Here is a 24,283-nt window from a genome sequence, read left to right as displayed (position 1 = left end):
AAGGCTGCCCAAACTCCTCAAATCTACGGATCGCTACCCATTTGTGATGGTCCATGTGGGAACGAATGACATGTCTCTGAATACCATCACTCCTATTAAAAAAGACTATCAAGATCTGGGGAGGAAGCTCAAGCAAATGGGGGCACAAGTGGTATTCTCTTCAATCTTGCCTGTCAAGGGAAGAGGAATGCGTCGGGAGAGGAAGATAATGGAGGTGAATCACTGGCTGCGTAGTTGGTGCCGGAAGGAGAGATTTGGTTTCTGGGACCATGGGATAGGCTTTCTTGAGGAAGGCCTACTAGCACCTGATGGACTGCACTTATCGAAACTGGGGAAGAATGTGTTTGGCAGCAACCTGGGGAGATTCATCAGGAGAGCTTTAAACTAAAGCCACTAGGGGAAGGAGACGATCAACATAGGGAGTGTATGGAAGGAAAACTATCGGAGGCAGCCCAACCGGCAAGGCCAGCTCATAGGGAACCAAAAGTAAAAGGATTCAGATGTCTTTATACTAACGCCCGAAGCATGGGCAATAAAAAGGAAGAGCTGGAACTTCTCATGCTGATGGAAAGGTATGATCTAGTAGGCATCACAGAAACTTGGTGGAATGATTCTCATGACTGGAATGTAATGGTGGATGGATATGAACTGTTCAGAAAAAACAGAATAGATCGAAGAGGTGGAGGAGTGGCACTGTATGTGAAGAAAGGGCTTACCTGTCAGGAAATTCTAGTGAAGGAGAGCATATCTACAATGGAAAGCATCTGGGTGAAAATAAGCGAGGGGAAAACAAACAGCGTGGTGGTTGGTGTCTGCTACCGACCGCCTGACCAACGAGAGGATGTGGATGCTGCACTTTGTGAGCAGCTTGAGAAAATATCCAAATGGCAGGACCTTGTCATCATGGGTGACTTCAATTTCCCAGATGTGTGCTGGGAAACAAACTCTGCGAAGCGTCCTCAGTCATGCAAGTTTCTGACCTGCCTGGCTGACAATTTCATTTATCAAATGGTAGATGAACCCACAAGAGGTTCAGCCATACTGGACTTAATACTGACCAACAGGCAAGAGTTGGTGGATGAGGTGAAGGAGGTGGGGACCCTAGGGGGAAGTGACCATGTCCTCATAGAATTCCTTTTGAGATGGGGAGCCAAGGAAGCTTGTAGCCAGACGCGGATGTTGGATTTTCGTAGGGCAAACTTTAATAAACTCAGAGACATGATGAGTGTCATACCATGGACGAGAATGCTGGAAGGGAAGGGAGCATGTGAAGGGTGGGCGCTACTCAAACAAGAGCTATTGCATGCTCAATCAATGACTATTCCAGAAATACGAAAACACTGCAGGAGCTCTAAGAAGCCTATTTGGATGAACAGAGAACTTCAAGAGGAACTAAGAAAGAAAAGGAAAATGTTCAGGAAATGGAGGGAAGGACAGAGCTCTAAAGAAGAGTACCTACAGGTTACTAGGCACTGTAGATCAATTATCAGAAAGGCCAAAGCTGAGAGTGAGCTAAGATTGGCCAGGGAAGCCCACTGTAACAAGAAAAGATTTTTCAGTTACGTGAGGAGCAAACGTAAAGTAAAGGAGGCAATAGGCCCGCTGTTGGGTGCGGATGGACAAACTCTAACGAAAGATGCAGAGAAAGCAGAAAGGCTTAGTGCCTATTTTACATATGTTTTTTCCCACAGGTCAAAGTGTTTAGGCACATCTAGAGATGGCTGTAGCCAAAGGATAGTGTCTGGGTGGCAGGTTAACATGGATAGAGAGGTTGTCGAGAGGCATTTAGCTGCACTGGATGAGTTCAAATCCCCTGGTCCGGATGAAATGCACCCGAGAGTACTCAAAGAACTTTCCAGAGAACTTGCACAGCCCTTGTCCATCATCTTCGGAACCTCTTTAAGGACTGGAGATGTCCCGGAGGACTGGAAAAGAGCAAACGTTATTCCGATCTTCAAAAAAGGGAGGAAGGATGACCCTGGAAACTACAGACCAGTGAGTCTGACCTCTGTTGTGGGGAAGATAATGGAGCAGATATTAAAGGGAGCGATCTGCAAACATCTGAAGGACAATTTGGTGATCCAAGGAAGTCAGCATGGATTTGTCTCCAACAGGTCCTGCCAGACCAACCTAGTTTCCTTTTTTGACCAAGTAACAGGTTTGCTGGATCGGGGAAATTTGGTTGATGTCATTTACTTGGATTTTAGTAAAGCTTTTGACAAGGTTCCCCATGATGTTCTGATGTATAAGTTGAAGGACTGCAATCTGGATTTTCAGATTGTTAGGTGGATAGGGAATTGGTTAGAGAACCGCACTCAAAGAGTTGTTGTCAATGGTGTTTCATCAGACTGGAGAGAGGTGAGTAGCGGGGTACCTCAGGGTTCGGTGCTCGGCCCGGTACTTTTTAACATATTTATTAATGATCTAGATGAGGGGGTGGAGGGACTACTCATCAAGTTTGCAGATGACACCAAATTGGGAGGACTGGCAAATACTCCGGAAGATAGAGACAGAGTTCAACGAGATCTGAACACAATGGAAAAATGGGCAAATGAGAACAAGATGCAATTTAATAAAGATAAGTGTAAAGTTCTGCATCTGGGTCAGAAAAATGAAAAGCATGCCTACTGGATGGGGGATACGCTTCTAGGTAGCACTGTGTGTGAACGAGACCTTGGGGTACTTGTGGATTGTAAACTAAACATGAGCAGGCAGTGTGATGCAGCAGTAAAAAAGGCAAATGCCATTTTGGGCTGTATCAACAGAGCCATCACATCAAAATCACAAGATGTCATAGTCCCATTGTATACGGCACTGGTCAGACCACACCTGGAGTACTGTGTGCAGTTCTGGAGGCCTCACTTCAAGAAGGACGTAGATAAAATTGAAAGGGTACAGAGGAGAGCGACGAAGATGATCTGGGGCCAAGGGACCAAGCCCTATGAAGATAGGTTGAGGGACTTGGGAATGTTCAGCCTGGAGAAAAGGAGGTTGAGAGGGGACATGATAGCCCTCTTTAAGTATTTGAAAGGTTGTCACTTGGAGGAGGGCAGGATGCTGTTTCTGCTGGCTGCAGAGGAAAGGACACGCAGTAATGGGTTTAAACTTCAAGTACAACGATATAGGCTAGATATCAGGAAAAAGTTTTTCACAGTCAGAGTAGTTCAGCAGTGGAATAGGCTGCCTAAGGAGGTGGTGAGCGCCCCCTCACTGGAAGTCTTCAAGCAAAGGTTGGATACACACTTTTCTTGGATGCTTTAGGATGCTTAGGGCTAATCCTGCATTGAGCAGGGGGTTGGACTAGATGGCCTGTATGGCCCCTTCCAACTCTATGATTCTATGATTCTATGAATACTCAGGTCGCTGAGGTAGAATCCCATGATTACATGCCGAGAGGTCATGGACAGAGGTCAACAATTCAAGTCAATGATATTTTGGGGCAGTTCTACCAACCCTCAGAGCACCCTTGGATGGTCAGCTTCCAGCTCTGCTCACAGGTCTCCTCCCTGCCGTGGACTGGAAGAGCGAGCAACCCCATGTGGCATTCTCCTGCTCGGGCAGCCTTGAGAACAGCCCCACGCCACTGTGGCTCCATGCTCACCATGTCTAAACCCTTGGACTAGGCGGCTTCAGTTAGTCTTGTCAAACTTTGTCCAATCCTCTAGTCAAGTTGCATGCAGTGCAAGCCCAAGCATGTATAATTGCAAGTAAATTCCTCAGATTTCCAAGCGACTTCCTCTGTCTCAGACTGGAAGGAAGCAGGCCGGGAAACGGGAATCACAGTGGTCCACGCTGCTATCTTCTGTCTCGGATAATGTGGACGACTGTGTTTCCCCTATCCTAGTCTGTCTCCTTCCCGACTTTGACTTTTCTTGCTGTTCTTAATTCTCCAGCATTCATGGAAGGAACTGTGGCTAAGTGGAAGAGTATCTACTTGGCATTCAGAACATCCCAGGTTCAATCCCCAGCAGCATATCCAGTTAAAAGGAACAAGCAGAAGGGGATGTGAAAGTTCACTGCTTGAGAGGCTTGAAAGCCACTGCCGGACTGAGTAGAGAATGCCGACTTTATTGAGCGATGATCTGATTCAGGATGAGGCAACTCCATGGGCATGCTTCCTCCAGTCCCCAAGAAAGCATGCGGTGTGGTGTTGCTAGTGGGTACCAACAGAGCCAGTATGGTCTGGTGGTTAGGAGTGCCACTCCACTTTGGCAAGTGGAGTTTGAGTCCCCGCTCCCCCAAGTGCAGCCAGCTGGGTGACCTTGGGCTTGCCACGGCACTGATAAAACTGTTCTGACGAAGCAGTAATATCAGGGCTCTCTCAGCCCCACCTCCCTCACAGGGTGTCTGTTGTGGGAAGAGGAAAGGGAAGGCGAATGGAAGCCCCTTTGAGACTCCTTCGGGTAGAGAAAAGCGGCATCTAATAACCAACTCTTCTTCTTCAGTAGTCTCAGGGCTCTCTCAGCCTCACCCACCTCACAGGGTGTCTGTTGTGGGAAGAGGAAAGGGACAGCGAATGGAAGCCCCTTTGAGACTCCTTCGGGTAGAGAAAAGCGGCATCTAAGAACCAACTCTTCTTCTTCAGTAGTCTCGGGGCTCTCTCAGCCTCACCCACCTCACAGGGTGTCTGTTGTCGGAAGAGGAAAGGGACAGCGAATGGAAGCCGCTTTGAGACTCCTTCGGGTAGAGAAAAGCGGCATCTAAGAACCAACTCTTCTTCTTCAGTAGTCTCAGGGCTCTCTCAGCCTCACCCACCTCACAGGGTGTCTGTTGTCGGAAGAGGAAAGGGACAGCGAATGGAAGCCGCTTTGAGACTCCTTCGGGTAGAGAAAAGCGGCATCTAAGAACCAACTCTTCTTCTTCAGTAGTCTCAGGGCTCTCTCAGCCTCACCCACATCACAGGGTGTGTGTGGTGGGGAGAGGAAAGGGAAGGCGATTGGAAGCTGCTTTGAGACTCCTTCGGGTACAGAGAAGCGGCATATAAGAACACTTCTTAATTAGGGAGTGGATTTACATCAGGACCACTAGTCAGTAAGGAGACACAGACTCCAAAATGTAAAGAAGAAGAAGAAGAAGAAGAAGAAGAAGAAGAAGAAGAGTTGGTTCTTATATGTTGCTTTCCCCTACCCGAAGGAGGCTCAAAGCGGCTTACAGTCACCTTCCCATTCCTCTCCCCACAACAGACACCCTGTGGGGTGGGTGAGGCTGAGAGAGCCCTGATATCACTGCTCAGTAACAACAGTTTTATCAGTGCTGTGGTGAGCCCAAGGTCATCCAGCTGGTTGCATGTGGGGGAGCGCAGAATCAAACCTGGCATACCAGATTAGAAGTCTGCACTCCTAACCACGACACCAAACTGCCACTACACCAAGCTGGTTTGCACTGACCCTTCCTACTCTGCACTGGCCTACCTTTCCCCAATGTACCCAATTTCAGCCTCCATAGAGGGCAGGTTCAGCAATGTAGCTCATGTAGCGGGCCCCACGCTACCAGGGGCCCCACATGTATCTTTCCTCCCTGCAATCAGGGTTGTAGCCTCTCTCCTCCCTCCCCTTTCCGTTTTTAAGGATACTTGAAATGACACCCCTTTCCACTGTGGTAGGAGCTGCCACAGTCTGGCAGCTCCTACCACAATTGTACTCGGCTAGGGCCTTGCTCCTCTTCAAGGATCGCTGCCTTGCTGTGGCAAAGGGGCTTGCGTAGCTCAGTGAAGCTATGAGCTATGCCGTGCAGGGCCACCCAAGACGGACAGGTCATAGCTGAGAGCTCTGACAAAAGGTGATCCACTGGAGAAGGAAATGGCAAACCACTCCAGCATCCAGTATCTCTGCCATGAAAACCCTATGGACAAGTTCAAAAGGCAAAACGATATGACGCCGGAAGAGGAGCCCCTCAGGTCGGAAAGTGTCCACTATGCTACTGGGGATGAGCAGATGGCTAGTGCGAGTAGCGCCAGAATGAATGAAGCGACTGGGCCAAAGCCGAAAGGATGCTCAGTTGTGGAAGTAACTGTTGGCGAAAAGACAGTTCGATGCTGTAAAGATTTTTATTCCATAGGAACCTGGAACGTCAGATCCATGAATCAAGGCAAGCTGGACGTGGTCAAACAAGAAATGACAAGACTGAACATCGACATTTTAGGAATCAGTGAACTAAAATGGACAGGAATGGGTGAATTTAATTCAGATGACCATCAGGTATACTACTGTGCACAAGAATCTCGCAGAAGAAATGGAGTAGCCTTCATAATCAATAAGAGAGTAGGAAAAGCAGTCTTGGGATACAATCCCCAAAATGACAGAATGATCTCAGTTCGAATCCAAGGCAAACCATTCAACATCACAGTGATCCAGGTCTATGCCCCAACCACTGCTGATGAAGAGGATGAAGTTGACCAGTTCTATGAAGCCCTACAACACCTTCTAGAAGCAACGCCAAAAAATGATGTGCTTATCATCATGGGGGATTGGAATGCTAAAGTAGGAAGCCAAAAGATAATCGGGATAACAGGCAAGTTTGGCCTTGGAGTACAAAATGAAGCAGGGCACAGGCTGGTAGAATTTTGTCAAGAGAATACAATGGTCATAGCAAACACTCTTTTCCAACAACCCAAGAGACGACTCTACACATGGACATCACCAGACAGTCAACACAGAAATCAGATTGACTATGTGCTCTGCAGCCAAAGATGGAGAAGTTCTATACAGTCAGTAAAAACAAGTCCAGGAGCCGATTGTGGTTCAGATCATCAGCTTCTTGTTGCAAAATTTAGGTTTAAATTGAAGGAAGTAGGGGAAAGCACTAGACCACTCAGGTATGAACTAAATCACATCCCTGACGAATACACAGTAGAGGTGACAAATAGATTTAAGGAATTAGATCTAATAGACAGAGTGCTTGAAATACTATGGACAGAAGTTCGCAACATTGTACAAGAGGTAGCAACTAAAACCATCCCAAAGAAAAAGAAATGCAAGAAATCAAAATGGCTGTCTGAGGGAGCTTTAGAAATAGCTAAGGAGAGAAGGGAAGTGAAAGGCAAGGGAGAAAGAAAAAGATACACCCAACTGAATGCAGAATTCCAGAGAAAAGCTAGAAGAGATAAGAATGCCTTCTTAAATGAACAGTGCAAACAAATAGAAAACAATAGAATAGGGAGGACCAGAGATCTCTTTAAGAAAATTGGAGATATGAAGAGAACGTTTCATGCAAAGATGGGTATGATAAAGGACCAAAATAGTAGGGACCTAACAGAAGCAGAAGAAACTTTAAAAAGGTGGCAAAATTGTACAGCAGAACTATACAAGTGTGGGCTTAACATCCCTGACAACTATGATGGGGTAGTTACTGACCTGGTGCCAGACATCCTGGAATGTGAAGTCAAATGGGCCTTAGGAGGTCTGAGCAACAATAAAGCTAGTGGAGGTGACAGCATTCCAGTTGCACTATTCAAAATCTTTAAAGAGGATGCAGTAAAAGTGCTACACTCAATATGCCAGCAAATCTGGAAAACTCAACACTGGCCACAGGATTGGAAAAGGTCAGTTAGGCTCCAGCAATATGTGGGCCGAGAACTTCCAGAAGCACAGGCAGGATTTCGAAGAGGCAGAGGAACTAGAGATCATATTGCCAACATACGCTGGATCATGGAGAAAGCTAGGGAGTTCCAAAAAACATCTACTTCTGCTTCATTGACTATGCTAAAGCCTTTGATTGTGTGGAGCACAACAAATTGTGGCAAGTTCTTAAAGAGATGGTAATACCAAAGCATCTTATCTGTCTCTTGAGAAACCGATATGCAGGTCAAGAAGCAACAGTGAGAACTGGTCATGAAATCACTGATTGGTTCAAAATTGAGAAAGAAGTTTGGCAAAGCTGTATATTGTCGCCTTGCCTATTTAATTTGTATGCGGAGCACATCATGAGAAAGGCGGGGTTAGATGAGTCACAAATTGGGATCAAGATTGCAGGGAGAAATATCAACAACCTCAGATATGCAGATGATACCACTCTAATGGCAGAAAGCGAAGAGGAACTAAAGAGCCTGTTGATGCGGGTGAAGGAAGACAGTGCAAAAGTTGGCTTGAAGCTCAACATCAAGAAAACGAAGATCATGGCATCCGGCCCTCTCAATTCTTGGCAAATAAATGGGTAAGAAATGGAGGTAGTGACAGATTTTATTTTCCTGGGCTCCAAGATCAATGCAGATGGGGACTGCAGCAAAAAAAATTAAAAGATGCTTGCTCCTGGGGAGGAAAGCTATGGCAAATCTAGACAGCATCCTAAAAAGCAGAGACATCACCCTGCCAACTAAAGTACGTATAGTCAAGGCTATTGTTTTCCCAGTTGCAATGTATGGCTGTGAAAGTTGGATCATAAAGAAGGTCGAGCGTCAAAGAATTGAGGCTTTTGAACTCTGGTGCTGGAGAAGACTCTTGCGAGTCCCTTGGACTGCAAGGCGAACAAAAGAGTCAGTCCTTGAGGAGATCAGACCTGACTGCTCCTTAGAAGGCCAGATCCTGAAGATGAAACTTAAGGACTCCCTGGAGAAGAGCCTAATGCTTGGGAGCGATTGAAGGCAAAAGAAGAAGGGGACGACAGAGAATGAGGTGGCTGGATGGAGCCACTGAAGCCATCGGTGCGATCTTAAATGGACTCCGGGGAGTGGTAGAGGACAGGAAGGCCTGGAGGATCATTGTTCATGCGGTCGTGATAGGTCAGACACGACTTCGCACCTAACAACATCGACAGGGCCTTGTTACAGGCCCCACAAATCCTTAAAGCACTCCTGCCTCCATGTGCTGTCATTCTTAAGCCTCTCTTGCTCTGCCATCTCTCCTCAGTTCTCACGGAGGGACCTTTGGGGCAGCTCAAGGGCCATTGGCATCTGGCTAGTCTCTACTTTTTCTGTCCCCACCCCCCACCTCTGAGCTGATGATCCTCCCCTCTAACACATCCTTCTTCTTTTGCTGCATTTAAGCAGCACAGGAAAGCCCACCTGTTCAAAACTGTCTTTCCAAGTTCAGATTATGTAGCTTTCTTCAGAGATCAGGTCTACCATGTCTTATTTACAGTATTCCCCTCTCCCCACATGTTTAGCCAGGTCTTCCCTTTGAAAATAATGGACCTTTCATGTTTAAAATGGCAATCGTTCACTCATAGGCAGGAATCTTTGCAAAATCATAATTTTGTATGAGAAATTGGGAAGGACAATATTGGGAGTATTGCTCTGGTATTTTTAGAATGATGATGATACTCCTAACCATTAACTAAAATGATAGTAATTCCCTTCCCAGCTTTCTCGTATGGGATTCAAATGAACATTTTTGCAACTGCCCCTGCACCAGACCACTCCAAATGCTTCAGGAGAAGCCCCATTCTTACCTGTCTGTTGATCCCGATTGGTAAACTGGAGCCACTGGTGGTCCGGCTCATGGGTGCCACAATGGCCACCCTTGTAGGAGAGGGAGCTGACTGGCGTTTCTTTGGTGGCAGCGCTGGAGGAGGACTGTGTGAAGATTTTTTAAAAACTAATATGAGCATCAAAATCTTTTTCTATCAAGAAATGAGATGCCACAAATTTCTCCTGCATCCCCAGTGCGAGCAACACTTTGCGGTCTAATCAGCTTTGCTTTTTCACTCTCTCCTTTAGAAAGAAGAGCTACAGGACATTCTGTTCACAAGGTAAACACGGATAACCCACTGACCCCAAAGGGGTACAAAAATATCTGCAAAATTTCTCCTCCACCAACCCATGAAATATTCTCCTGCAACAGCTGCCTCATGCAAGTGTAATAATTAACTGCAGAGTAAGTGGTTTATTTATTCAATTAAATCATTTATTAGCCACCTTTCTTGTTCAGGAGCTCAAAATTTAGGTAGAATACGTACAAAATCATAAAACCCAAAATTTAAAATCACAACGGAGTGAACTTAACCAAGTGCCGGCCAAAATGAAACTGTCTTCAGCCGCTTCGTAAAGATCGGAAGGGAGGAGGCCAAAGACCCCTCCCTGGGAAGGCTGTTCCAGAACGGTGGGGCTCCCACTGAAAAGCTCCTGTCTGTCAGAACCCACTGATCCCTGCCATGACTGGAGATGCCCGAGCCTCTGTGGAGCCATTTTCCCTGCCTGCAGCTGTTCAGTAGTGCCCCAAGTGCTGCTGTCGTCCAAGGCCAATGCTGGAGATGCTTTCCCGGACAGCACCTGCCCCTGAGAGCCTATTTAGTCTGAGTGTGCGTGTGAACATCTTTGCACGGGAAAGCTGGGGATAAGAACTGCATTTTGACTTGAATCGTCCTGGATAGAACTGCTTAGAAAGAAACGCTTGCTTTAATAAAGAAGTAGTTGTTTTCTAGTCTGTCCTCCTGACACTGTCATGTGACGGCCAGAGGGAACGATCTGATTGATGGCACGCTCCCTGTGGTCCTCATTCCCACTCAGGAACTTATGGGGAAAGACAGTCCTTACCTGAGTCGGAGATGAGCAACTTGAAGTCATGAAGTGTTACTATCAGCAAGGTAAAACTCAGAGGATGGTGTTAGTCTGGTTTGCATCTGTTGGGATTGCTCATGGTACTAGACATCATGCATGAATTTGAATTTTGCATAGCAATATCACAGAGTAGCCTGCTTCTTGTATGTCATGGACCCCCCCCCCCAACTCATACGGATCTTTCAGCATCTGATTAAATGGGCTGTAGTCTGCAAACGGGGCCTCCGCACAACATCTCTGCCTTTGGTTTGTTGCTGCAGTGAGCCAACATGAATACCTCGCGAGAGTCAGTCTCCCCATTTCTACAGAAGCCCTGCTTGCAAGGAGTGCCTTCTTCCATTTGTTCATGCTGGGAACTAAGATCACAGGGAGGGGCTCTCCTGGCTGCCCCATCAATCAAAGCTCACTGGGTGGGTACACAAAACAAGGCCTTTTCAGTGGAAGCCCCCCAGTTATAGAACCTCCTCCCCAGGAAAGTGTTATTTAGGATTGCATTTGATTAAGTTACCAGCACTCCTAAACTGTGATTTAAAATTGTGTCTTTCCTGTATTCCAATTTGTGTATTTTATTTATTTATTTATTCATTCCATTTTTATACTACCACTCCCAGCATAGCTGGCTCATGGTGGCTTACATTCAATAAAACATGATAAAATACATCCATAAGACACCATAAAAACATCATATCCCAAAAACACAAAGTGAAGAGCAATACTGGTTAAAACATATAGCTCCTCCCTAATGTTTCAAATGTTCTGGCCTCAGTATAGGATACAATCAGGATTCCCAGTGATGTAACCAAGGGGAGGTAGATCACCCTGTGGTTCCAGGCAGGGTCTAGCACCTAGCCCAGGAACCCAGGGGAGGCTCAATCTTATAACCCTGGGATAACCACCCAGCCTCAACCAAATGCCTGGTGGAAGAAAGCTCCATTAGGGCCTGCAGCTCTTCTGGGAGCTCATTCCACCAGATAGGGGCCAGGTCTAAAAAAGCCATGGTCCTGGTCGAGGCCAGGTGCACCTCCCAGGGCCCCAAGATGATCAGCAAATTCATACCCACAGAGAAAAGTGCCATAAGCAGGTAAGCAGTCTCACAGGTAGGTGGGACCCAAGTTGCATCTAACCTTAAAGGTCAAAACCAATACCTTGAACTTGATCCAGAAGCAAACTGGCAACCAGTGCAGTTGTCTCAGCAGCGGCTGAACATGAGTCCTCCAAGATGACCCAGTGAGGACCCATACAGCTGCATTCTGTACCAATTGCCATTTTTGGGTCAAAGACAAGGTCAGGTCTGCATTGAGTGAGTTGCAGAAGTATTATAAGCTGCCTCAAGCCCTGTAAGGAAGGCCACCAAACCCAAACTTGGACAGCCAAGGCCAGCTCAGTCTCCTTAGTTCCTGGAAGCTAAGCAGGGTTGGCTCAAGGAAGTCCAGGGTCACAACACAGAGGCAGGCAACGGCAAACCACCTACTGCCTTGAACACCCTGCAGGATTGTCACAGGTCAGCTATGACTTGATGGCACTTTCCACCACCACATGAAGGAAAATCCCAGTCTTCCCAGTTCTATGAGGTGCCTTCTGTGACAAAGAAGGGCTTTTCGAGTGGCAGCTTGGTGTAGTGGACAGGAGTGCTGTCTTCCAGTCTTGGTATGGCCTCTAACCTTAACAGAGAGCCAGCTTGGTGTGGTGGTTAAGAGTGGTGGCCTTTAATCTGGAGAACTGGGTTTGATTCCCTAGTCTTCCACATACATCCAGCTGGGTGACCTTGGGTCAGTCACGGTTCTCTCAGAGCTCTCTCAACCCCACCTGCCTCACAGGATTTCTGTTGTGGGGAGAGGAAAGAAGGTGATTATAAGCTGCTTTGACACATGAGGCCAGCTGGGTGACCTTAGGCCAGTCACAGTTCTCTCTGAGCTCTCTCAGTCCCACTAGCCTCACAGGGTGTCTGTTGTAGGGAGAGGAAGGTGATTGAACACTGCTTTGGGTAGTGAGATGTGGGGCTTTCTTCTTTTTAGGCCAGAGCAGTCCTGATTTCTGTATCAGAGACAGCCCTTCTAGGCAGGCTAACTTGGGAAATCCATTTTACAGTCTTGGTTCTACCTCAGAAATTGATTTCAGAGAAGCTTCTGAGAATCGGCAGAGGGCATCATAAGACTTTTGTACCAGAAGCTCGCAGGATGAGGCGTCATTTCACTTCAGTCCCTACTGAAAATTCCAAGTTTGTCAATTCAAGCTGAGGCAGGGAGGAAAGGCAAAAGAACAATCTCTCTAGAACATGCGATGCATTGTTGGGGGAAGTTGTTGGGCAAACCATCTGCCAAACCGCATAATGTTCATCTTGTTGCCGATTCTTAAAAATCTCTAAAACTTTGGGGAGGGAGAGGATCTACCTTTGAAAACAATATTCAGGAGCTTTTGAGTGTCTACTGCTAAAAAGGGGAAGGAAAATACGAAAGTGAAGAAATAAGGGAATTAAAAATGGACTTTTTATTTATTTTCACGTTCTTCCTCCTATGTGGGTTTGCTTCCTTATGAAACCTGAGCACACAAATAGACACCCTGGGAACCATGATCGTCAAAGTGCATGATGCACACAACTGTTTACTAGCGGGAACAATGGCCAGATGTGGAATGTCCTTTCCTCATCAGCCCCGTGTTCTGAGCACTGGGAGGGTAAAAGCACAATGGCGGTGGCGTCTTGTTCTTCCTCTGTGTGGTGGCCAGGGGCATTTCCTGGCTAACTGTCCGTCCAAGAAGACCAAGAAGGGAAGAGGCGAGGGATAAATCCAAAAAATAAATAAAAATAAATAAAGGAGCCATTTTTGCCTGCAGAGCTGAGTATTATACTCTATTATACTCTAGATACTATGGGAGGGGCTTGCAGGCTGCAGTTGGAAGGGAGTGGTGCAGGCGTGTCCCTCCTGGGCTATGGGCGTGTCCCTCCTGGGCTTGGGGCGCAGACAGACAGACCAGCATCAGTCCTGTGAGTCTAGAAAGTGCAGGAAGATCTAAATAAAGAATATTTACAGCCTGAAACTGTAAATTGTGAACAAGTAAATGGCTGGAAAGACATGTGAACTTAAGTGACTTTTTCAACCTTGGCCTGGCAAATAAAAAACCAGTATAAAAAACCTTACTAAGGTCAAGACTGCTGTGCACAGAGAGACGTCCTCTTAGGGTTACCAGCTTCAATGTGAGGCTCTCTACCCCACCTCCCTCATGGGGAGTCTGCGATGGGGAGAGGAAGGGAAGACCATTGGAAACTGCTTTGAGACACCTGAGGGCTGCTGGGGGTAACTGCGGCCCATTCCCAGTTCTCTCAGACCTCTCACAGCCCGACATCCCTCACAGGTTTTCTATTGTGGGTAGACGAAGGGAAAAGGTGTTTGTAAACCGCTTTGAGACTCCTTTGGGTAGTAAACAACAGGGTTCTTCTAAGGAGCAACCATGAAAGAAACATAAGGGCACATAACATTTTATCAACAGTGAAAAAATGGAGACATAAGGAGCAGGGTGGACACCTGTGTACTGTGACTACCCCATGTGTATTAGGGCAGGGGGATATTTCGGTGTCTGTGGACGAATTTATACAAAAAGGGAAATGACGCAGAACTGGGAGGAATTTGTTGCCATGTAATCTTCCCCTAAGAAGAGTATTCAGTCTGATTTCCCCTTCACATATCTGAGGACATGGCTCTGGAAAGCTCATCTGTAACCACTATGCCACAATTCCCAAAAATCAGTCCTCTCCCATACTCAACGAACATTCCCAAACCACAGGATATTGACACCCATCTCTCCACACCCACGCCCTCATTTGCCACCATGCCACCACAACCTCCCACACAAGACACACAATCAACCCCACGCCCTTACAGACTGGACAACTCCTCCCCTTCCTCTTCCCATTGCCAATCTCTAGCTTGCCCCTAGTATAACAATATAACATCAACACTAAAACAAGATGGCAAACCATAAAACATCAAACCCCCCCCTCCCCCCGTTCAGCATGGTCAATGAATGAACTGGGGCTCATACATCCCTCACTCCCCTGGACACAGGAATCTAAGCACTTTGTCAAGCATAGCTGTGACTCACCTGTCCGATTTACATGCGGGCAAAATGAGTTTGACTGGACTTGTGGGAGAGGGGTATTCTTGCTTCTCAGCCATGAGCATGACCAGTTCAGCATGTTCAAGAACCTGGGAGCGAGGATCCTAGCTAATCTCCGTTGGTTTCAGGTAGAGATCTCAGATGGTAACACCAGGGACACCGCCCTGGCCTCAACTATATGCCTGGCGAAAGAGCTCTTTCTTGCAGGCCTTACAGAAAGCTGACAACTACGACAGGGCCCTTGGCTGTTCCGGGAGCTCATTCTACCACGTTGGGGCCAGGGCTGAGAAAGCCCTGGCCCAGGTCAACCTGTGAAATAGGTGGTACTAAGAGAGCTCAGACAGAACTGTTTTGCAAGAACAGCTCTGAGAGAACCTGGCCCACTTTGAGACTCCTTCTGTTAGAGAAAAGTGGCAGATAAAAACCAACTCTTCTTTTTCTTCTCAAAGCGGCTTACAATTGCCTTCCCTTCCTCTCCCCACAACAGGCACCCTGTGAAGTAGGTGGGACTGAGAGAGCTCAGAGAGATCTGCTTTGCAAGAACAACTCTGTGAGAACCGGACCTGGCCCAAGGTCAGCCAGTCAGCTGCAATTACACCCAGCTCTTCAGATTAGAGGCTGCCGCTCCTAACCACAATACCACGCTAGCTCTCTGGTTTGACGGGCTTGTAGCTCCGCCCTCCGACCTGCAGAGCAGGGATGTCAGGTGCTGCCATCTGATCTTTGTGGCTCACTGTTGCCCAACGCTGCATCCTGCTTTCCAAATGCTCCTTTTTCATTTGCAGCTCAAATGACTGGGCAGCCTGCTGCTTTGCTTCAAAACACCTGGCACCAAATGTGCTTATTTATAGTTGTGTTATACACCAACCCTCCCTGTGGGGCAGGCTTGGGGCAGTTTGCAATATAACGTATAAACATATAAAATCACAGTTAAAATCATAACAGTTCAATGCCCTGGTTTCGACTGGCAACTCTATTCAACACGTGGGGGCCATGGCCATAAAGGACCTGGCTGAGGCCAGACGAACATCCCTTGGGCAGGAACCACCAGCATTATAATGCTGGATTACCTTAAGGCAGTGATCCCCAACCCCTGGTCTGGGGACCGGTACCGGTCCGTGGATCAGTCAGGCCGCGGCTCCTCCTCGTCCTCCTCCCCGGCTGCTGCCTCGGGGGCTGCCCTGCCACTCTGCCGCTGGCCCACCCTTGGTGCTCTCGGGCGGCCGCCATGGCTGGGGCTCCCTCTCGGTGTGGCACTGTGCAGCTGCTGCTGGCAGCGCCCCCCAGCGGACGGCGGGAAGTCAGGGGCGCCGGTGGGAAAGCAAGCAGAGCAGGGGCTCAGGCGGCGGCAGTGACATCCCTCGGCAAAATACTCCCCCCCCCCCGGGCCTCAGTAAAATTGCCAAGCATTGACTGGTCCCCGGTGGGAAGAAGGTTGGGGACCACTGGTCTAAAGTAAGGGTGCTGGTATTTAACAGTATGGTTGGAAGGGATATCTGCTGGATATCTATAGATCTTAGAAGTTGTTAAAATATTTTGTTTGTTACACTGTGTCTTATATTTCTTCCTAGTTTCAAAGATGAGGGCAACTGAGAGTTATCTTAACTTTAACTATGCTAGTTAAAAGAATAAAAAGTGCAGGACAAGCACAAAATGATTGTACAACCTGATCCCATGCAGAGTTAAGCATGCATTACTCCACTGAAACCAGTGGGTTTGGACAGGGCTTAACTCTGAAGTTCTTTCCAACTCAAAATACTGTAAAATATACTACACTAGCAGTGGGTTTTTTTTAAAGAGACCCATATTATTATTTCTTCAAGAAAAAACACTTAATTTTTTAAAAGTAGAGTATTCAGAGGCAAGTGCACTTGTATGGTGGTGTTAAATCTATTTAGGCTTTAGGTCTGCAACTGGGAATACGATAGCCCTGACTAGACGCACTTTTGTTGGCAGGGTGATGTCTCTGCTTTTTAGGATGCTGACTAGATTTGCCATAGCTTTCCTTCCCAGAAGCAAGCGTCTTTTAATTTCTTTGCTGCAGATGTTGATATATAACGTTAAATGAGGCATATGCCAAGTTTATGAGGAAAGACAGGCTGTCTGATACAAGATCAGACATTAAATTATTTTGGCTTTTTAATGATGTAAAGAAAATATAGTGAGAAATAGGGGTATTAGTATCAGTACTACAAAACCTAATAAGCTATACTTGAATTCTAAATTGATGGAATATACGTTGTTTAACAGAAGGTTATTACTAGTACTGGTGATCCTTGCCTTTGAAAATGTGCCTGTCTCCCTCCAGTAGGGAACTCTCAGGTCTCTGTGCCTAGAATAATTGCATGGGGGAGATGTATAGAGAACAGATTAAAATCCTCATGAAATAGTACAACTGTTTGTGGGATGAAGAGCTTTATTTCCCCCAAAAGGTGGTTCCCGTAAACAGTGACCCTTGACAGATAAGTTTTTACTCTTGGCAGGTATCCTCAATCTTTGTAGGTAAAATCAAGATTCATAAAGAATGGCAACTTCCTTTACCAAGTTGAAGCAATCCCTCATCTTGACGGCAAGCCTGCTTGTCCCTGATCTTTCATATGCAATCTCAGCTTTGAAGAACTGTCACCATTTTCCTGAAAAGGGCTCTGTGACTTTTACTAAAATTCAGCTGCTAAAGATTTTCTCATCATCATCTCTGTGGTGCAGAAAAGTGTACCTGTTTACTTTCTGCACGTCTCACACAATTAAAGTTGGGAAATTATTAAAGTTGAAATTATATCCCTTGACTTTAACTTACTCACTGTACCTTAGAAAGGAAGTCTGTAGTAAAAAAAACCCATCTTTTAACTGCAGTGTTTTCATGCCAGAATGTCATAACAGTTGGAATATTTTGGGCCAATCATAGTGCCATTAGGACACCACTAGTGAGGCAGTGCTTGCGTGTTTGAAAATAGCATACCCAATGGTAATCCCTAATGGGACCGTGAATTTTCATGCTAGTGGCGTATATTTCTGTTGCTGACTGGCAAGGAAAGGAGCTACACAGCTGGATACAGTTACTCTGTAAGCCATTCCTGTCTACCAGTGGAAATGCATCCTTGCCCTGAAGATTGCTGAAGTATAAAAGGGGAACCCCATAAATGATGGTCCCACCCATATTCCTCCCTTAGAGCCAAATTTCCCCTCTGTTTTTTCCCTACTGGGCCACACTGGTTGTCTGTTTTCTTCCTTCCTGAAGGACGATGTCTGTTCCAGCCAGTCACAGTATAATATTTTGGCTGTTTGCTCAATCCAGCAACCTGAGAGACGGAATGGGGGCCCCTTCTAACTTATATTCCAAATTAACAAAATATGTTATTCAACATAGAGGGAAAAGGTCAGGTGAAAGCAGGGGTAAAATTTCTATGGTAACACAGTATCGATAACTCTGAGGTGAAATCAGTACATGAACAGACTTTAGTTCTTATGTTATATAATGAGAGGTTCTTATGTTGCACAGTAACCTAAATCTTTATCTTGAGAGGCTTTTGTTCCAGGGTTTTCCCCAAACACTTCAGTACACTGACTCTTTTGGTTTCCAGAAGGCTGGCACACTCTTTGCAATACCCAAACCTCTTAAAACACCAGGACTCATCTTGAGTGTTTAAATGACTCTTAAGGACTCAAAAGGCAATTTTCTAACCCCGGCAGGCCAGGAATCACTGCACTCCAGAGCTAACCCCCTGCTTGACTGAGTGGGGAATTTTCTTCTCTCTCTAGAAGACCTATCTCTTTTCTTTAGCCAAAATGGGGGTCTCCATTGCCAACGTTCCCAGGTTCTCCTATCGTGTGAAACTGTTCTCAGTCAGGGCTGAAATCAGGTTGTCAGTACACAACTCAGTCAAGGCATAAGTCTGACTGAATCTCCTCAGCATCCAGTTCAGAAGTCTCTGCTGAGTTGATGCTAACCAATCAGATTGCTTGGAGCAGACTGTCACTCAAGGCTCTTTGGATTTGTAAAGAATTAACCCTTTACAGATCTTTATCTGTTTCTACAGCATATCTAGGATTCTCAAAAGTGCAGTCTTCTATAGCAGCTGTCCCCAAACCCCGGTCCAGAGACTGGTACCAATTCGTAGATCGGCACTGGACCACGCTCCTCCGTGTCCTCCTCCCCGGGTGCTGCCTCGGGGGCTGCCCTGCCACTCTGCCGCTGGCCCATCCTTGGTGCTCTCAGGCGGCTGCCATGGCTGGGGCTCCCCCTCGGCATGGCACGGCGCAGCTGCTGCTGGCAACACCCCCCAGTGGGCAGCGGGAAGTCAGGGGTGCCGGTGGGAAAGCAAGTGGAGCAGGGGCTCAGGTGGCGGCGACGTCCCTCAGCAAAAGACTACTCCTCCAGGCCTCAGTAAAATTGTCAAGCGTTGACCGGTCCCCGGTGATAGAAAGGTTGGGGACCACTGCCTTAAGGTACTTCTGGGGGCCTACTGGGTGAGGCAGTTCCTTGGACAGGCAGGGCTCAGACCGCATCAAATAAATATATTACACACAATATTTTTATTGCATTCACCAGTGAATGTACTCAGCCAATGATTCCACCAATTGTTTTTGAGAGCATGTCTCGGGGAACCTTGGCGCCCTCGTGGATCAACCTCCCTGGCAAACATATTGGGTTTGATTCAGGCTTGACTTTCCAGGGGCAGAATGGAAGTTTCCTGCCTCGCCCTCTGCAGTTTGCCAGTGTCAATGCAACGCTGCTCCTGGAGAATTGGGGCCATTGGGGAGTTTGAAATGGGGGCAGGTCAGCAGCAGGCAGGGGGAACTGGCGCAAACCGCCCATTTTGTTCATCTCCAACCCTTTGCCTGGTTATGTGACTTTCCCCAGCCCAACAGGGGACCCAATAGTGGGAGGCTGGATCTATTTTAGGGCACACTCTAAGTTTGGAAGGGGACACGCCAGGCTTGCCAACTCTGTGTCTTCAAACACCCCCTGGAACCCTCTGTAACATTCCAGGGCCTTGCAGAAGACGGGCGGGGATCCCAACGCTGGGAATCTGCAAACCATTCAGTCGCAGACTTCATTGAGGCTGAGGCATCACTTTCCAGTTACCTGTTTTCAGCTACCCGGATGCAAGGAAGGGGGGGCTTGGGAGGGGCAACCTCTTCATCTGTGGAATCTGCTGTCACCTCTGGAGTCATCCCCGTCGTCTTGTTGAGAATCTCCATCTCCCGATCTGTCAGGGGAAGCTCTGAGGGGCTGAGGAGGGTCAAAAGAGCAAAGCTTGAGTAAGTGTTAGTAGCATTTTACACCCCTAAGGGGATAGCAAGAAAACATAGAGATACTCTGTCGAATTCAGCCTCTCCTGCTCTTCGAGAACTGACTTGCCTACTGTCACGTGGCCTTTCTAATTCACTGCAGTCTATTAATCCAGTGACTCTCTTCCTTCGTCATCTTCTTGCATTCAGGAGGGCAAGCCTACAGGCCGCTTCCGTTGAAAGGACTGGGGAATTCAGGAAGGGGGAACACAAGCAACCACTGAGAATATCTCCTGCACGCACACACATGCACGCAAGAGACCAGGGAATGGCGAACTGTAGGGATTCAGCAACTGTCTAACTCCTTATGCTCCTCGCAGAGCTCTTTGCTGTGCAAATCTGATTAGGCTGACAAATCCTGGCCCACAGGGAGTGTGCCTGGCCTCAACCAGGGCCAAGGCCTTTCAGGTCAGCCCCTACCTGGTAGAACGAGGTCCCGGAAGAGCTAAGGGGCTGGTTGGAACTGACACAGTTCCACACAGCCTGCAGGACAAAGCTCTTCCACCAGGCACTTGACTGAGGCCAGAGCAAGAACGATCTGGGTCCCTCTTCTGAACAACGTGCCCCCCCCCCCCCCGGCACTGGGTCGAATGGGCCATCGGGTTTTTTGGGGTGTGGGAGTCTTGATCTGTGGAAGTTTTATGGGTGCTGTGGAGATTTTATTGTATTTTATGGCTAATGTTGTAAACTACTGCAAGCAGGCTGGACCATGAACAGCTGCATCAACAAACTGAATGAATGAATGAATGAATGAATGAATGAATGAATGAATGAATGAATGAATGAATGAATGAATGAAATATCCACCCCCTGAGGAAACCTCCCTGCTTACAAGGACTTTCTTTCTGCTGTGGCTCATACATCCCTCACTCTCCTGGAAACAGGAAGCTGTGACTCACCTGTCCGATTTACATGCGGGCAAAATGGGGTTGACTGGGCTTGTGGGGGAGGGGTGTTCTTGCTTCTCAACCATAAGCTTGACCAGTTCCTAATAACAATATCAATAACACACACACACATATATTAAAAGAACAAAACTCGGCAAAATTCAAGACAACATTCTGTCCACATTGGGGGAGGGGGGAGGGGGAGAGAGAGAGCATATGGTTGAATGGCTTGTGTGCCTACCTAGGACCTGGTCATGGAGCTCATTTTGTTATTTTGGGCCGCACAGCCAAAACATTCAGGAAAGATTAATTTTAAAGGTCTGTGGCAATCCCATCCAATTTCAGTAGCTCTGTTTTCAGAAGAGTTGTGTTTTGGTACCCCACTTTTCACTACCTGAAGTGGTTTACAATCACCTTTTCTTCCTTTCCTCACAACAGGCACCATGTGAGGGAGGTGGGGGATGAGAGAGCTCTGAAAGAACTGCTCTGTGAGAGCAGTTCTAATAGGGGTGTGACTGGCCTAAGGTCACCCAGCCACCTGCGCATGGACGAGTGGGGAATTAAACCCAGGCTCTCCAGAACAGAGGCCACAGCTCTTCACCACCACACCAGGGCTGGCTCCCTTTATCGTCTTGGCTTTCCCATCCGTAATTTTTTTCGATATTCCGGAGCCAAAAGACACACCAAGCCATTCCCCAAATACTCCCCCAGCACGCAGTCCTGCTAACGTCAGATGCTGCTGCCTATGCACGCTCCTTGTTCTGTAAATAAAAGCTCAGTTACTCTCAAAGGTGCCGCTAGATTATTCTTTTGGGGCTCTTGGAGAGAAAGCTGTGCCCAAAATCAGCAACATTCCCTATGAGCTAACAATGAGAACAAAATGCATAGCAGGGTCCCAATCTGTGTAGCGAGATGATGTTTACCCACAATGCTCTCCCCATCTACTCATTTTCACAGGAACATCTTGTGGGACTGATATGCAGCCATTGCTGAAACAGCTGCAATGGTTGCTGGGGGTATCCCGGATCAAGTTCAGGGTTTTGGCATTGACCTTCAAGGCCATTCACGGCCGGGGCCCACGTATCTGAGGGACCCTCTATCTCCTTAGGCCTCCTGTAGAGCACTTGGCTCTCTGGGAATGAATGAATGAGTTGGTGCTCCCTGGTCTACACGAAGTGTGTCTAGCCTCGACCGGGGCCAGGGCCTTTTGGGTCTTGGCCACTGCTGGGTGGAATGAGCTCCCAGAAGAGCGAAGGGGCTTGTTGGAACTGACACAGGACACAGGAGCTCCTCTACCAGGAGTTTGGTTGAGGCCAGAGCAAGGAAGACTCTTGGGTCCCTCCCCCTGATACTTTACACATTTTTCTATGCCTCGAGGCATGGGGTCAGGTGGAGAGGGGGGGGTTCATCAAGTTGGGTATAGAATTTCGTTGGGGGGTGAGTTGTTACAGTATTCTACCACCTTTTATTTTATTGTACTTAAATGTATTTTATTGTATTTAATGGCTTTTTTTGTCTGTAGACCGCTGCGAGCCAGCTAGCCTGAGAGCAGTGGTTAACAAGGTGAATAAATTCATTTTCAGGCAGCTTCTAGGGGGTGCCTGTCCTGTGCGAATCAGCCCCTCTTCTACAGCCTTCTTCCCATCATGCTCTCCACCCCACAAAAGAAAATTATTGCTGTTGTTATTTGTATTTACTATCCAACTCTCGGAGGACTCAGAGCAGATTACAGCAAGAGTAAAACCATATAATACCAAAATATATATTTAAAATAAATACATTAGGGATTCCCAATGAGAGGTCCACAGGTCCCTGGGGGTCCATGAGAGCTCTGGAGAGGGTCCGCAGCCTTTCCTCTCCTGACTTAATGAACTCAATCACAAGCTAGGTTACTGGAAACCTCCGTTGTCCCAAGTGTGAGTCAGTTCTCCCATGGTTTCTGTGTATTATGGCTTAATTAACAAGTTATAATACTGCTTCTATTGTCAATTTACACCTCTTAGTTTTATATGAATTGTTCCAAGCTTCTTGTTGTAATCTGCCCCAAGGCTGCGAGTCACGAGGGAGCAGGACAGAAACCTCGGAGCAAAGAGGTTCCTCCTCAGGGGATTCTGACAGGGAGGCCAACGGATCCAAAAGGCTGACCTCCTAGAATCATCACAGAAGAGCTGGAAGGGGCCATCCAGGCCATCTAGACTTGAAGAACTCGTGTTTTTAATTTGCTGTGAAGTCACAGCGGACTGCTGGGACCCCTTGGGGCTTTCTAGGCAAGAGACGCAGAGCTGGTGGGCCATAGTCAGCCTCCACATCACAGCCGGGGCTTCCTTGGTGGTCTCCCATCCGAAAACTAACCGGAGCTGCCCAAGGATGACAGCTTTCAAGATCTGACGCGATCAGGCTATCCAGGTTACGAGCGAAGAACCTTACTTGGCCATACATTTATTTATTTATTGTATTTATATACCGCCCTCTAACTAAAATACTAAAGGTTGGCAGGAGAAAACCCCAGTCTGGCATTACACACAACCCTCCCATGCCATGAGATGCAGCAAAGGCAGACGCAGCCTCCGGAACACAGAACTGAAAGGCTTCTGCTAGCCTCTCAAAAACAGCTGGAGGACCACAGAAAGGTACTGGGCTGGGACAGGGCCTACTACATTGCAGTACATATCTTCTGCCCCTGCCGCAGGCTCATGGTGACTGTAGTTAATGGACACTGGACAGCTACAGTTTGGCCACCCTTGTACAAACAGAGCTGCAAGGCCAAAATAAAGGTTTCATGGTAATTGAGACATAGCTTCGTACTTTTCTGGGCTGGGCTGTAACCAATGAGTTTGTTTTACACTGGGAAAATTTCTCTGTGTACAGGTTGTGGAAGGGGGCATAAAGGGTATTGAAAGGTCTTCAGCATGGGTAGAGGGAAATATTATTACTATTACTATTACTATTACTATTACTATTACTATTACTATTACTATTACTATTATTATTATTATTATTATTATTATTTGGATTTATAGCCCACCACTCCCCTAAGGCTCGTGGCGGGTAGCAGCCTATAACCCCCCCCCCGATAAAAACCCCTAATACATAAAAACCATGCTAATACATAAACACATCAACCAACCCAACACGGCAACATTACCAAGGAGGAGACTAGAGATAGCTTGAAAGGACTGCAGAAGAGGGGGAGCCAATCTCCCCAGGCGAGAATAAGCTTCCACCCCAGGAACGAACTTGCTTATGCCAGGACAGTAACACTGAGGGCCATTCCGCATCGGGATCCATGTTGCAAATTGTTTGCGGAACGAAAAATCGCCATTTTAAATAGTGGAATTCGTCGTTATGCATACCTGCCTTTGTAGTGGAATCCAGTTGCGTTTCTATCGTTTCCAAAAGGGTTCCGGACTCGGCAAAAATTGCTAGCCAGGAAGCAATATTGCTGAGCTGTGTCCCGCCCCTGGCCGTCAAGCAGCCAATGGGTGGCCGTTTTCATGCT

General features: G+C 47.2%; 1 protein-coding gene across 7 annotated transcripts in view; it reads right to left on the bottom strand.

Annotated features, from left to right (window-relative positions):
* Positions 1 to 24,283, bottom strand: part of RAPGEF1 (Rap guanine nucleotide exchange factor 1) — a 224,618-nt gene that overhangs the window by 80,857 nt on the left and 119,478 nt on the right. For all 7 annotated transcript variants that reach the window (XM_077305344.1, XM_077305348.1, XM_077305349.1 and 4 more), the window contains exons 5-7: positions 20,797 to 20,885; positions 19,692 to 19,838; positions 9,385 to 9,508 (exon numbers count right to left, since the gene is read on the bottom strand). In XM_077305344.1, coding sequence (XP_077161459.1) covers positions 9,385 to 9,508; positions 19,692 to 19,838; positions 20,797 to 20,885 — 360 coding nt within the window. The remainder of the gene's footprint in view (positions 1 to 9,384; positions 9,509 to 19,691; positions 19,839 to 20,796; positions 20,886 to 24,283) is intronic.

The sequence above is a fragment of the Paroedura picta genome, chromosome 12 (genome assembly GCF_049243985.1).
Source record: "Paroedura picta isolate Pp20150507F chromosome 12, Ppicta_v3.0, whole genome shotgun sequence".
Classification (NCBI taxonomy): Eukaryota; Metazoa; Chordata; class Lepidosauria; order Squamata; family Gekkonidae; genus Paroedura; species Paroedura picta.
This window is presented reverse-complemented; position numbering and strand designations above follow the sequence as displayed.